Below are 17,345 nucleotides of genomic sequence, written 5' to 3' on the forward strand. Positions count from 1 at the left end.
GCTTAGAGAACACAGATGTAAGAAAGGTTTCTGGAAATCTTTAGTTTTAAATGAATTGGCTTTGTTATCTAATGATTTTTTTATTTTCCTTGCCAGAAATTATTCTAATAAATATGACTACTGCTAACAATCTCCCTGAACTTGGATAAAGTGAAAGAGTATTAAAAGATTCATAGACTTTTGAGAAGGGAGAACTCCTGGGACCAGTGTTCTGGACTGTTTTATAGTGCAGACTGAACATCTGCTCCCAAGCTAACATTTGCTTGGAAAATAGAGTACCTCAGAAATAGAGACAAGGAAAAAAAACAGAAAGAATCCCAGAGGAAACCCATACCAACCATCGTTAGCAGTAATTATCATATAATATCAATGATTATATAATAATCATATGATCATAATATAACTACAGTGATTACTCTATATTAACACTGTGTTAATACTACTGTACACATTAATGTATTATATATGAGCACATGGAAATGTAAATACTTATGTAAATGAATGTCTTCATGCGACTTCTGTGTGTTTGCCCTCTCAAATTCAGTTGTTATGGTTCATTTTATATACGTGTTATAGCAGAACAGCCGTGACACTGAATAAATTAGACCACAACTCTGTCTTGTCCCTCCATGCTATCATCAACAGCAGCAACTTGCTCAGAGACAGGACATGAAAGTAGATGAAACATATAAAGTACTACTGCTGTCTCCTTGCATTTTTGGGGAATCTAAGGCTCAGGCGCTTCCTGAATGAGGAATGTCATGTTTCCCTTCAAAACTCCTTGCATAAAAAAATGGTTGAATTGCTTTTTTTTAACTCATTAAAAAGTATTTTATATTTGTGATTCCCACAGCAATGGATTCCACAGTTTAGTTGTGCACTCCATAGGAAAGCATTTTCATTTTTTAACATATAATATCCCTAATAAATTAATTATCCCCCAATCTTGTATTGTTAAGAACAATGTATATTCTTTATATTAAAAATATTGAGAATTAATCTTCAGCTTCTAAGTATATTGAGAATTGTTCTTAAACCTCATCATGTGTAACTGTAATTTTTACCACCCAAAATAGAGTTAAATACTTACCAAAAGAGTTAAATAGAAAATCTATCACCTTTTTCGCCAGTCATTGATTGTTCTATCTCAAAAAGGAATATCTCTATCTACCTGGACTTAAAAAGGTAATAACTTTTCATTTTTCACCATTTATTCCTACCTTTGTTAGTTCCGCTTTTTGACATTTAGTAACTTGTGACATATTTTCCTTCAATTTTGTTTTTTAATTCACATAAAACTCTTTATGTTTATGAAACTTATTGCCATAGTCCTATTCCTTGTATGTTTGTTTGTTGACTTAATTTGTCAGGCACAAGTTACCTTTCTGAAAGCCACTACAAGTTTTGCCTGTAAAATTGTATTTATTCACATATTTGTTATTCCTATTTATTCATGTTTATTGATGCATTTGTTATTCCTATTCTTTCTTCCAGTAGGTATGAATTTGCTCAGTAGAACTCTGATTTACTGGTCTGCAGCTCCCTGGACTCTTCTGCACGTGCCATCTTCCATTTCGCTGTTGCTGATTCCATTTTAAGCACAGTTAATAGTTCAGCAATTTTATACTTGAACTCTTTTGGAACTCTTGGGTGAATACCATCTGTTCCTGATGATTTGTTAGCAGATATATTATCAGTTAGTTGTAAAACCTCTCCTTTCTAGCATTTTTATAAGCTGCCCAAGTATTGAATTTAGAAAGCCTACTAAAGAACCCTCAAACCTAAAGTCCTAATTCCAAATTTTGGGAAGCCTATGTTCTAACTGAAGATCTTCTATATCAACTACTCCTACCTTGATATAAATAATGAACTAAACTTTATTACATTACCATTTTTTAGTATTAAGTACCCACATTTCTGTCATTCGAAGTCGCGTCGGCATTCTCTGTCTTTCCTGTGATCGTTCAGAATAAAATACCACAAAATCCTGTCATTTAGGTGCATTATTCATCAAGATAAAACCACAGATATTGAAGCAAGTAAAGGCAGAACATTAAGGTCTGACTTTGCTCAGACTGCAGAATTTCAATGAGAAGCAGACACAGGAGGGAAAGGGATATAATATAGGCACTTTTGATACTTCCATCACTATAGAAAAGTGGAGATAACCTAAATTATCCATTTTCAATCACTACCTAGACAAATAAAACCATGCATTGAAGAAGCTGAAGGCTTAATACATTTAAGTGGATAATGGCCTTATGGGGTTTCTGGGAACAGCTCACTACTTAATTTCAGGTAGTAGCATAGGCTTTTTTCATTACATTTTATTCATTGCATTGCGTTAATTTTCTGTGTAAATACCACATTTTTTTACAGAAGTATTTTCTGCTGAAGATTTCAATACTATGAAAGTTTGCTCTTTCTTTATATTTTTAATTTTTGAAGGAAAACAGCTATTCCAATCCTATCTTGCTTTAGTGAGGAACACTTCTGAAGAAGAGCAGACTATCTAGTCACAAGGTTAAGGAATTTGCTGATTATAAAAATAAAGATTTCTGCACTACTGTGTAATTTTGGCATAACAACAAGCCTTTAACTTTATTGCACAAGTAGAATGAAACAGATTCCCGTCGGAACTATTCCACTGTTTTTATGAGGGTTTTTTCATTAATTATCTTCAGTTTCCCACGTGGCCTTTTCACCTGTGCTCCATAAAAACCAATTTCTCTTTTACAGACGTTCCATATTGAAAATGCCAGGCAATCAAGACAAATATAAAATTATTTTTTATATTATAGGGATTTAAAATTAGTCAAAGCAGTATTTTGTGTGTATGTGAGAATTTAAATGAAATAAAAGTTTCCAGGTTGATAGCAGTGGAAAGTATGTCAGTCTTTCTGTGCACAAAATAATGGTACAAATAGTGGGAGATTCTCCAGCGAGTTCTGAAAAATTAATTGTGCCTTAGATAGAAATATTTTGGCATGAAGAAAAATTCAGTTATTATTAATGTGAATTTCTTCACTCCTGTTACTAAGAACGTCAGGAAAGATTTTCAGAATAGAGTAAAAAGGCACTTTTACCTCTATGTCCCATCTAGCCATGGCTTTGTGCTCCAGATTCCACAGTGAGTGAAGAACAAGTAACACTGAATACAAGAAAATTCTTCCCCAGAAATTTAGTAAGCTCAATGGAGATTTTTAGTCTAGGAATTATCCTTACACAAAATTATCTTGCACAAAAATTCCCTCCTAACAAAACAAAGGCCTGAGGTGTATGCTTTGAATGAAGAAAAGCAGTAATTTATGAACTGCTACCTATAAACCACTCCCACACTTCTCTTCACAAATAATTATCAAATAAGGGTAAAACCCTAGCAAAAGCAAAGATATCTGACAGTGAAATACTCTCTGTCTCAAAATACAGGAATATATTAACATTAAATTTTTAAAATTTTTATATTCACTTACTTGGGGCTTCAAGAATTTTTTGCAGATGCCACCATGTCTGAAGGGGTGATGTTTCCCAAAGGCCTTTCAGGCTTCAGTGTCACTGATCACCAAGAGATGTTCTCTTTAACTCTACCATTCTTTTGTTTGTTTGTTTTGGATTTCTTTTTTATTTTATTTTGGTGTTTTGGTTTTGGTGGGGACTTGTTTGTTTCCTGGCAGATCTCAGGGATTCTCAGCACTGCAGATCTCAAAATCAAATCAAACCATTCCCAAGTTCTAACCTCCTCCTGGTTTTGAGAGCATTGTAATCTTGAAAAGGTTACCCACCATCACCGGTGATCTTGTAGTCACAGGCAATCACCAGTGAAATCATCTGATTCATTTCAGATGGGATAGAAAATGGCATATAAAGGGAATACAGCTTCTCCGTGAGCAGCATTTTTCCAGTGGGTGGCACTGGGAAATGAGCCACATGGGTCTGTACCCCAATTCAAGCCAGAGGCCACAGGTCTGGAGAGTGCTCAAAGTGTATTTCACTCCAAGGAAAGCAAAAATCATCTCCACTTTCTCTTTCACCTTCCCCTTCTTCTATTTCCTTCTTTGACTACACAAAGCACACAAACACCTTCAATCTCCCCCTGACCTCTGACAAATAACCGATTAATAAAAACAATTAGGAAAAAAGATCTATATTTTTTTAATTAAGTGGGGCAAATCCACACAGTTTTCTTCATACAAGAAGAAAGAGAGAAAGAGAGCAAAAGAGATCAGAGAGATGCCAGCTGACACCCACATTCCTGCATCAGCTTGGAATGAAGAGAACATGCCTGGATTGCTCTGAGGATTTGAGCATTCCTCTCAGTCTGACCATCTGCACCCAGAATAATCCTGGGGTTTGGCTTCGGTGGAAAATACTCCAGGACTTGGTGACAGTAGCTGGTGTGGGGTTTAAATTAGTTGCTAGAAAGGTTTCAGACAATGATAGGATGGTCACAAGGTTTGGTCTGCAGTTTAGGTAGGCCCAGACTAAGCAAATCTGGCATAATATCACTCTGATTTTAGAATAGGCTGGATGGAAAATGCAACAAAACAACCACCTCATGCTTCCTTGGGTTTTAAAATCCAAGAAATTGTAAGATATAGAAATGAATGGAATCTAGGGAACCAAGGCAAATTTAACTTTTTTTTTACTAAGACATTATATTAGTCACATCGTTATGTTAGTCCCCACCACCTCAGAGAAAAGGTAAAGTGAATTCAAAATTTAAGTGTTGAACTATTTATGACAGGAATACCCTGGGGTGGCCCGTGGTGCTGATGAATATCCTGTGCTGAGCACAATGTTGGTGTTAAACTATGGTGTTAAAAGACACAGACAGACACAAGCACACAGAAAATTGCATATGTGTGTCAATGCTTGTACCAGATGACTAAAAAAAAATTGACAAGACATATTTTTCTCCTTATTGACATTTTTAATTGTAGTCAGTGGGGAAAATGAGATAGATGGAAACAGAGAGTAAGAACATTTCCTGAGTGACAAAGGAAATAAATACAGTAATGGTAGAAGGGAGGTCCATCCTTTTCTTGTTTTAGAAGGAAAACTCGTGAGGGGAAGGTGGATGAAGATACTGAGCTGTATCAAACTCAATACAGATTAATTTCGAATAAACAATACACCATACCCAAACACCCAGACAGTCCCTGGGGTTCTGCTCGACAAAAATATCTGATTAGTAATGTAAATGACTAACAGTGAATCCCCAATTTTGATGTTTTGTAGACATTTAACATCTTGAGTTTCAAGTGCAATAATGTGATTTAATGTCATTTAAAATAGGTAATTTCCTGGATCTTCTTGAAATAACTGTGTTATATCAAACAATTGACTCAGAGGTTTTGAAGCTGCTATTTTTCCATAGATTTTATATAGCAAAATTTGCATACTGTGGATGAGGTATTAACACATGTTTTCCCCTTAATTTACTTTTTTATACTGTGTTTTTGGGAGGCGGGAAGGATAAGGGACTTTTTCAATTTTTGTTTTCAAGACTGCAGAATTTAAACAGTGTCACACTGTGTTAAACTAAAGTTGCTATTCTTAGACAAGTTGTTAGATATGATTAAAAACGAATCTCTCTAACTTTCTAACTCATCTGGGGAAAAAAAAGTGAGTCATTAAGATGATAATACAAGCAAATCTTAAAAAATCAAAGATGAATAAACTGATTAATCTTCATTTCTTTAAATGCTACGTCATGCTCTTATTATTAGTAATACCATAATGAGCTGTAATTAAATTCTGTCAAAGTTTCAGCTTTCAAGTAGTTTGACCTCCTACTGCAAAAAACACATAGGAAGCTATCCTCATTCCCAGAAATACACATTTTTGTACAAAAAACCTACTTTTTGCCTGTCTATATTAATATGCTACTTTGTAAGGGTACTTTTATTTTTACAAAGTTGCTCTTTACTGTCTCACTTTCAGGACAGCATCTTCACTCAAGTACAGATTAAACTGAAAAAAACTTGCATTAGTTCCAACCTAATTAAGCATATGCTCAAACAGTTTCTTGAACTGGAACTGTACTAAACATGTAGGGGTTGGGCTGAAACCTTGATTTTGCTGCTGTAGAAACAGAAACAAGTATGTAAAGACTGGATCCTTTACATGTGTCCCCCTGTGGGAAAAAGATAAATTCTGAGTTCGTACTTCCAGCCTGGAAGGTGGAGGGGCAGAACTGTGCCCCAGTCAGCTCTGCCTGCTGTGGTGTGGTCCTAGGATTTTTTTTATTCAAAAATCAAAGGAAAGATGTGTGCATGGTTGAGAAGTACAGTCTGTAGTTAGCAGCAGCAGTAACAGAATGAATCAGTAAGTTTGGACTGACTCTTCCTCCTCTATGTTAACAGGTTGATGCCTGGCTTGTATACGCTGCTCAAGAGCAAGATTCACAGGGAAATGAAGGCTTTGGCAATTACATGGAAAATTAATAAAATGGCATTTTGCACTCAGCCCTGGAGCAGGGAAAGAAACGGAGTGAGAGCCACCTGCAGCTCTTTCCTTACATCTTGCTATGCTGGTGAAAAATGAGCTATGGTAATCTTCAGGGATGATGAGCAGTTTTCTTTTGTCCTGGTTTCATCTAGGATAGAGATAATTTTCTTTTTAGTAGCAGGTAGAGTGCTGTGTTTTGGATCTAGAATGAGAATAATGTTGACAACGCAGTGAAATTTTGTTGTTGCTCAGCAGTGCTCACTGCAGGCAAGGACTTTTTAATGTACAATGTTCTGCCCATGAGCAGGTGCACAAAAAGCCAGGGGAAAGCATGGCCAGGAGAGCTGCCCCAAACTGGTCAAAGGGGTACTCCATACCATGGAATGTCCTGCCTAGGACATAAACCGGGAGGATTTGGCCAGGAGCTGCCTATTTCTGTTTGGGGACACACTGAACGTTGGTCAGTGGGTGGTAAACATCACTTGTTTCTCTCAAAATTTGTTCCTCCCTCTCTCTCCTTTTCATTCTTATCATCATCATTAATACAATTTTTTAAAGCTTTTTTTTTTTTCTAATTATGGAAGTGTTTACCTTTTTTTTGTTTGCTTTCAAATTTTCCTCCCCTCCAGCAGCAGAGGGGAATGAGTGAGCGGCTGCATGGTGGAGTTAAACCATGACGATTATCCAGCACAGGCATCTGTACAGGCTCCTGACTGAACACTAGCCACCACCCCAACAAATGATGCCACTGTGTTTTCCCTTGCAAGCTGTACTTCTTTGTGGTGGTCATTGTGTAACCAACATCTTTCCCTCTGAGGGATTCTAAGGAAAGCTGCAGCACTCTGAACTTGCTTGCAATCAAGCCCAACCCTCCTCCAACCCTGCAGGAGTTTGTGTGGAAGTTTTATAACATGACTTGCTACCTTTGGTTACAAAGAAAGATCCTGCTGGCATGAATACATATGAAAACCTTCACAAGAGCCAATCTGGTTAATGTGCAGGACAAGCAGACAAATCTCAGCCCAAGTCTACCTTGAGGAGCAGCCTCCGTCAGTAAGGCAAGACGTGGGAGAGGCTCTCTGTACCTTCACACCTCTCCCCCAAGGTGCTGTCCCACTGAAGTCACACACTGTCATGCCAAGTCAGGATTCAGCACATGGGGAGAACAAAATCTCAGAGGTGGATGGTGAAGTTAAAGCAGATAGAGATAAGAGGTACTGTGAGCCTTTCAAAACAATATAAATTGTGTTGCTGTTTAATATCCCTGGCAGTGAAGTGACCTTGCAACACCCTCCCCTGTGTATACCCCTGGCTACACATCCTGCTTTGTCCTGCTTCACCTACAAGCAATTAGCTGTCTTTGGTTTTATCTCTGAATATCCAGGTTTTACATTATAAACGTTTTATTATCTGCAGTGCAGCTATTGTTTTGCTGTTGTTTCTTCTCCTACAGAGCAGCTTGTTATCTGCATCTTAGTCCCCTTCAAATGTCTTCTGCTCCATGTTGAAGGAATTACAGGACTTACTGAGTGGTTCACTAGAGGTTAACACAATTATAAATTGAGGAATGAGCCAACAGTTTCATTACAATTGTCTGTGTGTCTGATGGCATTTATTGCAGCCTGGGTAATGTGAAGCTGGGGTTTGGGGGACGTTGTGGAAACATGAAAGCATTGCAATGACAGGAGGTAGGTAAACTCTGTACAAATGAATATTTGCTAAGGACTCTTGATAATGATAGAATTTCCTTACAAAAGATTACAGCTGCCAAATTTTCTACTACAATTGCACTGACATGAAAAAACACCTACTCTTTTTCTTTTTCTTTTTCTTTTTCTTTTTCTTTTTCTTTTTCTTTTTCTTTTTCTTTTTCTTTTTCTTTTTCTTTTTCTTTTTCTTTTTCTTTTTCTTTTTCTTTTTCTTTTTTTTCTTTTTCTTTTTCTTTTTTTTTTTTTTTCTTTCTTTTTTTTTTTTTTTCTTTTTCTTTCTTTTTTTCTCTTTTTATTTCTTTCTCTTCTTTCCTTCTTTCTCTTTCTTTCTTTCTTTCTTTCTCTCTTTCTCTCTTTCTTTCTCTCTTTCTTTCTCTTTCTCTCTTTCTTTCTTTCTTTCTTTCTTTCTTTCTTTCTCTTTCTTTCTTTCTTTCTTTCTTTCTTTCTTTCTTTCTTTCTTTCTTTCTTTCTTTCTTTCTTTCTTTCTTTCTCTCTTTCTCTCTTTCTTTCTCTCTTTCTTTCTCTCTTTCTTTCTCTCTTTCTTTCTCTTTCTTTCTTTCTTTCTTTCTTTCTTTCTTTCTTTCTTTCTTTCTTTCTTTCTTTCTTTCTTTCTTTCTTTCTTTCTTTCTTTCTTTCTTTCTTTCTTTCTCTCTTTCTCTCTTTCTCTCTTTCTCTCTCTCTCTCTCTCTCTTTCTCTCTCTCTCTCTTTCTCTCTTTCTCTCTTTCTCTCTTTCTTTCTTTCTTTCTTTCTTTCTTTCTTTCTTTCTTTCTTTCTTTCTTTCTTTCTTTCTTTCTTTCTTTCTTTCTTTCTTTCTTTCTTTCTTTCTTTCTTTCTTTCTCTCTCTCTTTCTCTCTTTCTTTCTTTCTCTCTTTCTCTCTTTCTTTCTTTCTTTCTTTCTCTCTTTCTTTCTTTCTTTCTCTCTTTCTTTCTTTCTTTCTCTCTCTCTTTCTTTCTTTCTCTCCTTCTTTCTTTCTCAGAAGGAAAAATGTTATAAAGATTCTTTTATAAAAACTGTATGAGAAAGACTACTTAGGACAACGACCAGCACAAAAGAAATGTAGAAAAATCAAAGTCAATTAAAAGTAAATAGAAGTTAGAGTCATAGAAGAACTTTAAAGAATCCAGATAGGCATTTTGACAATGCAAGAAAGTGATTATTCAAAGGTCTGACAGTTTTCTAGGATTATAAAACACCATGACAACTTCAGTAGTTTTAATTCCAAATATTCAGACAACTGTCATAGCTCCATCAAAACAGAAAAAATTGCTTATATTGTACAGACTTTGAAGCTCAAACAAAGAATATGATGTGATATCATGTGAGAAGGAAATATGTAGGCAAGTGCATGTAACTGATGACGGCCTCTCCTTACAAATGCAATTCATTTTCATCAGACACTGATGGAAAATGGAACTACATGAATATCCATGGGAAATGAACAATCAAATGGAATAAAAATGGATGAAAGGATGAATTAAAAATTGAATAAAAAATTTAAATAAAGAGAACCCTAAAATCACTGAAGCTGGAAAAGCCCTCGAAGGCCATTGATCCAACCATTCCCCCAGACCTGCCAAAGCCACCACTGCCCCATGTCCCAAGTGCCACATCCACAGAGGTTTCAAATCCCCCCAGGGATGGGGATTCCATCACTGCCCTGGGCAGCTGTGCCAGGGCTGGACAGCCCTATCCACAAAGAAATCTTTCTCTGATGTCCACCCTGAGCCTGCCCTGGCCCAGCCTGAGGCCGTTCCCTCTGCTCCTGTCCCTGTTCCCTGGGAGCACAGCCCGACCCCCCGGCTGTCCCCTCCTGTCAGGAGCTGTGCAGAGCCACAAGGTCCCCCCTGAGCCTCCTTTGCTCCAGGCTCAGCCCCTTCCCAGCTCCTTAAGCTGCTGCTTATCAGACCTGTGCTCCCTTCCCTAGCTCCCCTTTCCTGGACATTGCATAATTTTGAAGAATTTGCTCTCCCATGCCATATTCTCCTCAGGATTTTTCCCATTAAAATTCCATTATGGTTTTGTAGCTGTTGTCTAGGATTTTGTTTATTCAAAAAATCAAAGAAAAGATGAGCGCATGGTTCAGAAGTACAGTCTGTAGTTAGCAGCAGCAATAATAGAATGAATCAGTAAGTTTGGATTCTAAACTGAAAATATGTTAGAAACAATTTTATAAATTTTCATGTCACCAAAACACCACCACAAAAAGGAAAGAAGATGGCTGTCTGAGCCTCCCTCTGCTGTCAGCAGCAAGACAGACTTCTTCCCAGGCAGATACATCTCATTTTATGAGACACTTCTATGATATGTGATAAATCCTGTTTTTCTGCATGGATTTTTTAGAGAGTCTAGCCAAGTCTTTTAATCTCACAATTTACAATGTCTCTAATTAACACAAATGTATACTATGTATGCTTATTAACTCGTTGTTAATAAGCAGCAAAAAATGCATTTCCCTTGACTTGTAGTTCAAGTTCAGAAGGAAAATTGAAACCATTCATTCTTTGTGTAGGACATTGGTCTGAATAATGGGAAACAAGAATCTTTCTTCAGTACAGACACTTCTGTCTACCTTACATTTAATGTTTTCAAGAGAAAGTGGAACTGCTGGTGTTGAAGTACAGTTACAAATTTCAAAGGAGTTTTAATGCCAAAAGCAAGAGAATTCAGCCTGATGCTAAGGCAAGAAGTTCATAATACTACAGATTCGTGATTCATAATATGAGTAAGGGAGCACCTAGTAAACAGTGCTTCATAGTCATGCACTGAAACATAAAAGGAAAATATAATATCATATTATTGAAGTATTTTCAGTATCTCAACCAGGCACCAGAAGGTACAAACTAACAATTTTTTGATATAGATACCAAAAAGTTAGTCACTTAGAAGAAACCAAACCAAAACAAGTTTTTAAGAAAATAAAGCTAAACAAAAACAAAGCAAAGCAAAACAAAACAAAAACTTTTGTCTCTCTCAGATTCAACTGATATTTCAAGGTTTGAGAAGCGTGAAAATAGAGCAACTGTCAAAATGAAAACCTAAAAGTCGACATTCACATTGTCTGATAAGCAGTCGCCCTATCTTCAGCAAAATACAGAGTAAAATCTCATTGAAGTGAGAATATTCAGCTGGTTCTGATCAAGAAAACTCACTGTAATCCCGGTTTGAAAATTATTTTCTGGTATAATAAAACTTCGGGGAAAGAAATTACAATGAAACCTCTGTAATACATTTGCACTCCAAGTAATATATTGCTCCATGTTAAATCATAGAGTCACAGAACCACAGAATGGTTTGGGTTGGAAGGGACCTTAAAGACCCTCATTTTCCCATTTCCCATTGGGCAGGGACCCTTCCAGTGTTCCAGGGCGCTCCAAGCCATGTCCAACCTGGCCCTAAATACTCCTAAGGATGGGACAACCTGTGCTAGGACCTCACCACCCTCACAGGGAAGAATTTCTCCCTAACCTCTGATCTAAACCTACTTTTTTCACTTTGAACACACTCCCCTTGTTCCACCACTACAGTTCTGGATGAAAAAGGCAGATTTCATGTTGATTTTTTATTTCCTACTAAAGGAGGAGGTTGTAGAGGGAAATGCTTTCAAAGGGACTGTTGCTCTCAGATTTTTGCTTGAAAGTAAGATAACTTATGAGTGGAAAGGTAAATAGCTGCATAATTCTTTTCAGGAGCAAAACCATACTGGCAAAACTAAGAGCTTTGATGACAGACTTCCCAGAGAGGCCAGGAGCTGGAAGAAACATGAGCTGCCCTCCTAACTTCAGAGGAAATGGACATCAGCATATTATCCATGGACTCAACTGAGCCCACAGCCAATTCCTCTGATGTCAAAAAAAACCACATATAGGAAAAACTGCTCCATCAAGGCTGTGATATTTTTTCATGGCTAGAATTTCCACAGGGATTTTAACATCTACATTAAAAGTTCAAAACTGCTTCTAGAAAGAATGTTTTACAGCTCAGACTTACAGCACATTATTAAAAGGAGCTTGAGTAGTTAGTTCCCCTATAAATTTCTCAGTATAATTAATATCTTGTTTTAGTGATTAGTAGGTTAACACTTTTGTATAATTTCTAAACAACATTTCAGTAATGCCACAGGTGCTAACTATTAATTTTTTTTAATATAAAGCTGCAATTTAACATTAGTATGGCATGAGCTTGAATAGCTTTAATGTGTTTTTTAAAGATGAATATGTTCTAATTAGATATTTATCTGTTACGCGTGTTTTAAACAGTGTGAATCAGGTGTTCATCTGGAGTAAAGAGACAAGGTGAAAGTATCATCATTACCTAAAGTGAAAGTATCAGCATTTTGGAACAGCTGGCCCTACATGTTACTGAAAATCTGATGATAATTAAAGACATGCAAGCATGCATTTACTGACTAATGACTTTGCTGTTTGAAAACACTGAAATTAAAATGTTACCTAATATTTTAGTTCTGTAGTTTTCTATCAAATATCTATGGAATAGAATGCATATAATACTTAAGTGTTTCTTCGAGCAATGGCTGAAAAATCAGGGAATGGACACGGATAAATATTCCAGGCCAGGCTGGATGGGACTTGGAGCAACCTGGTCTAGTGAAAGGTGCTCCTGCCCCTGGCAGAGGTGCTGGAATGACATGAGCTTTGAAGTCCCTTCCAATACAAACCATTCCATGATTCTGTGAATGCCTAAGTAATTCATGCCTGCTCAGAGGGGGATGGAGGGCACCTTGTCACCACATAAACATCAAGATAATGATTTACTCTCTTTTCTATCCAGTTTTTGCACAATTTTCCCCATCTTGTTCAGAGAAAATTGAAAGTGTTTATTCTTTAGGCTGGTGAATATAACTAAAACTTGCTTTAAGAAGGAGAGCAGAAAAAGCCATTTCTTAGGGCATTAAAAATCACATGCACATATAAAAATTATAATTTCACTGAAGACATCATAAAATGAAAATATCATTTAAAAATAATAAACTCATTGCTTTTTGGTTTTCAGCAGCGTTTCTCTTAAATCACAATTTAAATTGCAGAATATATTTTTTTCTAGTAGTCCTGCTGATAGATTTGAAGAAAGCAGCATACATCATTAACTGTACTGTGTGGGTATTCACATTTCAGACAAGGGCTTTGTCTGGCCAAGCCACTACAGCCCATCTAATTGTTGCAGAATTGTCATTAAATGCAAATGATGCCTGCGAATGTTGAACTTGGTGTTATATCCTGAAATAACATTAATAACATTACAGTTGTTTTAATGAAATTCATAGGAGAAAAATGTCATTAAACAAAGCAACAATATTATCCCTGGTGCCCTGGTCAAATTCCAACCTGGTTGATTGCATTCTGACACCTACTATTTTTCAGCTGTTTGAATTTGGTGTGCTTGTGTACCTCCCTGTTTGTTCATTGATATGTTAATGCCCTACATCACCAGCTCATTGCTGCCTGTCACTCCAGAGTTAGTTGGCTGTCACTCTCCACCATCCAAAATGTTTTTAATGAAGCTGTAACCACAGTGCACGACCTTGAAGAGAACCCTTTCAATCTATCTTCCCAGACCTCGTCCAGTTCCTTAGATATTGCTTAACCTTACAAGTGAGCATAGATAAAACTTATTTCAGTGTTTGTTAAACGTACAGCACAGCCTCATGTCCCAGTTCTGAAATAATGAAACACTGGAAAGCATTAATATGTGCTTGAAGCTGGGCACAGAAGTGTCATCCCACACACTGGGGCTTCAGTTTAGGTCAGGAAGGTTCTCAGAGCAGTATCTGCTCTTCACCCACACTTAACCAGGATTTGCTCTGAACTGGGGAGTGGAATCTGAAATGGATGAAATTAAAGTGAAGATACATTCTAGGAGCACAGCTTATACACCTCAGCACCAACTAAATATGCAGACAACAGCCACGGAGTAGAGATAGTCAAAATTTAAAAACAATATCCCAAAATATGGACTCCATAAAAAGTTGTTTTTGTCTGCTGTTGGTTCATAATACTTGCTAACGGACACATAGTCATATTCAAAGGCTTTATTTAAAGGAGAAGATCTGCTTTACACTACCTTACTAGTCTTTGACTTATGGGTCAAAGTCTGGATTGCAGCACTTGAGAAAACCCTTCTGAAAGTGCCAGATGTGTTGGCATTAGTAGAGGGATTGTGGAGGAAAACATTCTGAAGGCCTAAATTCTGTTTCATTGAAAACTTTTAAAAATTCAGGACCACAATTTGGGTTTTCCTTGTTCACATATTCAGGCAGGATCATCAGTGGTGGCTTCATAGAACAGTTTTTAGTGTGTTTATCACATCTCGCAGGCTTAATTTATAATATTATTCCCAAAAGCCCCCCATGCCCCTTAATCTAAAATGCTGCAGGCGAAATCCAATCCAGACATTCATGACAGTAATTTTCCTGTGTGTGAGACCAGACAAGATCACCAAACAACATGTAAAAGTATTTAAACTAGGCATATATTTTTATATATTTTGGCAGGGATTAAAATATAAAAGTTCAACAAAATTTGAGATCAGAAAGAGATAGTGCCAAAGACTGGTGAAATAGTGTCTTTGTAGCAATTAGGAAATAGAGCACTGCTGAAACCTCATCTAGGGGTAGCTATAGGTAAATGTATCCTGCTTTGGGATCAAGTGAATGCCCAGTTCTCTCAGGAAAACAACTGAACCCACATCCTTCCCCGAACCCTCATCCCTCCCCTTCTGTTCTGGCACCCGTGCTTGTAGCCCCTGTTAAACTGCAGCTGGATTGTCACCATCAGGGTTTTATCACAGCCTGATATGGGGAGGAAGCCAATGACCTGGAAAACAGATGTGACGTTGTAAATGTACATAATCAGATCTTTTAGACTAATTTCAGGCTCACTGCTGTCTTGGATTTTCTTCAGGTAAAATAAAGAAGACAACAAAATGGGGGGAAGAGTGACAGGATAAGTGGAAAAGAGTAGATAGGAGTGGTGAGCACAGATGCTAATGAACCAAAAGAACACCATTTTATTTAAGTGTTTCATATGCCTGCACAGAAGTCAGATATTTTAAAGCAGTTCTAGTCATAGATATTTTCTGTTCAGTACCAGGTCTCAACCAAGCCATTCTAATGTGATCTCTGTCTAGCTCACCAGTACAAACAGTAAGGAAGAAGTAGAGAGGAAGCAAAAGGAAAAAAGTGAGCAAAGATTATTAAAGATATTAAAAGAGCCACAGTCATTGACCTTGTAGTTGAAAAAATTCTGTTGCTCTTTAGGTGGTGGTAGCTGAAATCTTGTATACAAATCAAAGTGAATTCAAGTCTTGCATGTCTCCTTTTTGCCTGAACACTCTGATAGCACAGTCACTGGATCTTCAGGCAAAGTAGTGTCATATATATTTTTTTTAATTTTATTTTTCAGTCTGAGGTTGAAAAACAGTTAATCAAATCTAGTATGTTTGGGAAAAAAACAAACCTCTGTTTAATGGCTGGCAATATCAAAGAAACCAAAGGTATTTTTCCACAAAGCCCCTGATTGAAGCTCTTTCTATGTTAAGTATATGTATATAGTTGACATATTCATATATATTTATATTCATTAACATATATAAATCTTTTGACAACAGTAGTCAAAATTTTACAAGTAAAAACAGAGAAAGTTTAGATGTGATTTGCCAAGGCTGCTTCAAGTTCCCCAACATATGAATGAAAGGCACCGCAAAGACTTTAATTCATTACAAATTTGTCGCTCTTTGATTAAACCTCTTCTTGTGCTAATGATTCTCAGTAGCACTGCACAACATATGCTGCAGAAACCCCTGAGGCAGCCAAGCAAAACCAAGCCAGAACCAGCAGAGAAGTCTCTTACCTGTCTGAACTCCTCAAGGTCTATTTTGTTTCCCACCAGCACCACGGGGATGTCGTAGGTGTGCCGGACACGATAAATGAGCTCCTTAAACTCAGCTGCTTCTTGAAAGGATTGACGGTCTGTGATGGAATAGCAGATAATGAAGCCTTCTCCACCTCGCATGTACTGGTCCCTCATGGCTGTGAATTCTGCCTGCGGAGCAGGAAGAACACGCTCAGTAATTTGGCAAACAAAATTATCCTCTGTAAATAACAAACTTGCAGAAAACTTCCCTACATAAATTCACTTCGCTTGTGTTACCCTTGTAAACATTACTTGCTGAAATTTGTGCATCCTTCTGGGTTCATCAACCCCAATAATAAGGATTTATCTTAGGACTTTTTTTCTCCTTTTCCCATCAAGGGAGCTCTATCCTCTAAGAATATGAAGTTATTATGCAAGTGCCTGCATACAGAAAATACGATTTCATGTATTATCAGAAACTTCTTCATACTACCAGTACAAACAGGTGACTTGCTAGAGAATGAATATTAACAGGTGTAAAAGAAACTATATTTCTACCTAGGAATTGGAGACAGGTACAAATTCCTTATTATGCACTCATATCAAAAAGACAACAGGGATCTGATCTGTAAAAAGTTCTACTTTTTTAAAGGGTCTCAGAAAAGGTGGAGGTTTCACTTCAGTGTGGGGTAATGTCATTAGATGAGAATGAACAATTTTAAACAGTGCAAGAATTGGCCTCATTTCCTCCTCCTGCATTTTTCTCATTTTAAGTTTATTGTCACAGCAGTGTCTCTTGTTACTGGTATGGCTGTTTTTCATAAGCTTTTAATAACTGCCACATTGTACAAAAAATCAAGATTTAGTTTTCAAAAACTCGTCTTAGGCACTGTGGCTTGAGAATATGTTTTAAAGCCAGTATCTTTCTCAAGTTTGTTTGTTTTTCTTGATCACAGCCCAGAATAACCCAATACCATGGCAACAGTCGGTCAGGATCAGAATCCTCCTGACAGAATCAGCTCTCCAGAGATATTAAGATGCAGGAATGTCTGATAAAAAAGGAATGCACATATCAACATTGGACCATTTCTATGAGCAGCAGCATGCAACATAAAATCCTGTATTTTTTACTCTATTGAGAATTTAGGATTTTTTAAAACAGTTTATTTTACATATATATATATCCTCAGCCCTTGCTGAAAATTGAAGGGAAATGGATTTCTTACGCTCTTTTTAAAAGTCTCAACCTTAAATCTCTCTCAATACTTGCTCATGTTGATTGACAATACTTGCTGTGAATAGACTTTCATGTTGAC

General features: G+C 37.0%; 1 protein-coding gene across 1 annotated transcript in view; it reads right to left on the minus strand.

The window, feature by feature from the left end:
• RIT2 (Ras like without CAAX 2) overlaps positions 1 to 17,345 on the minus strand; it is a 177,317-nt gene that overhangs the window by 70,972 nt on the left and 89,000 nt on the right. The window contains exon 5 of the mRNA XM_030968811.1: positions 16,027 to 16,218. Within this exon, the coding sequence (XP_030824671.1) occupies positions 16,027 to 16,218 (192 nt within the window). The remainder of the gene's footprint in view (positions 1 to 16,026; positions 16,219 to 17,345) is intronic.

Source organism: Camarhynchus parvulus, chromosome Z, assembly GCF_901933205.1.
Source record: "Camarhynchus parvulus chromosome Z, STF_HiC, whole genome shotgun sequence".
Taxonomy (NCBI): domain Eukaryota; kingdom Metazoa; phylum Chordata; class Aves; order Passeriformes; family Thraupidae; genus Camarhynchus; species Camarhynchus parvulus.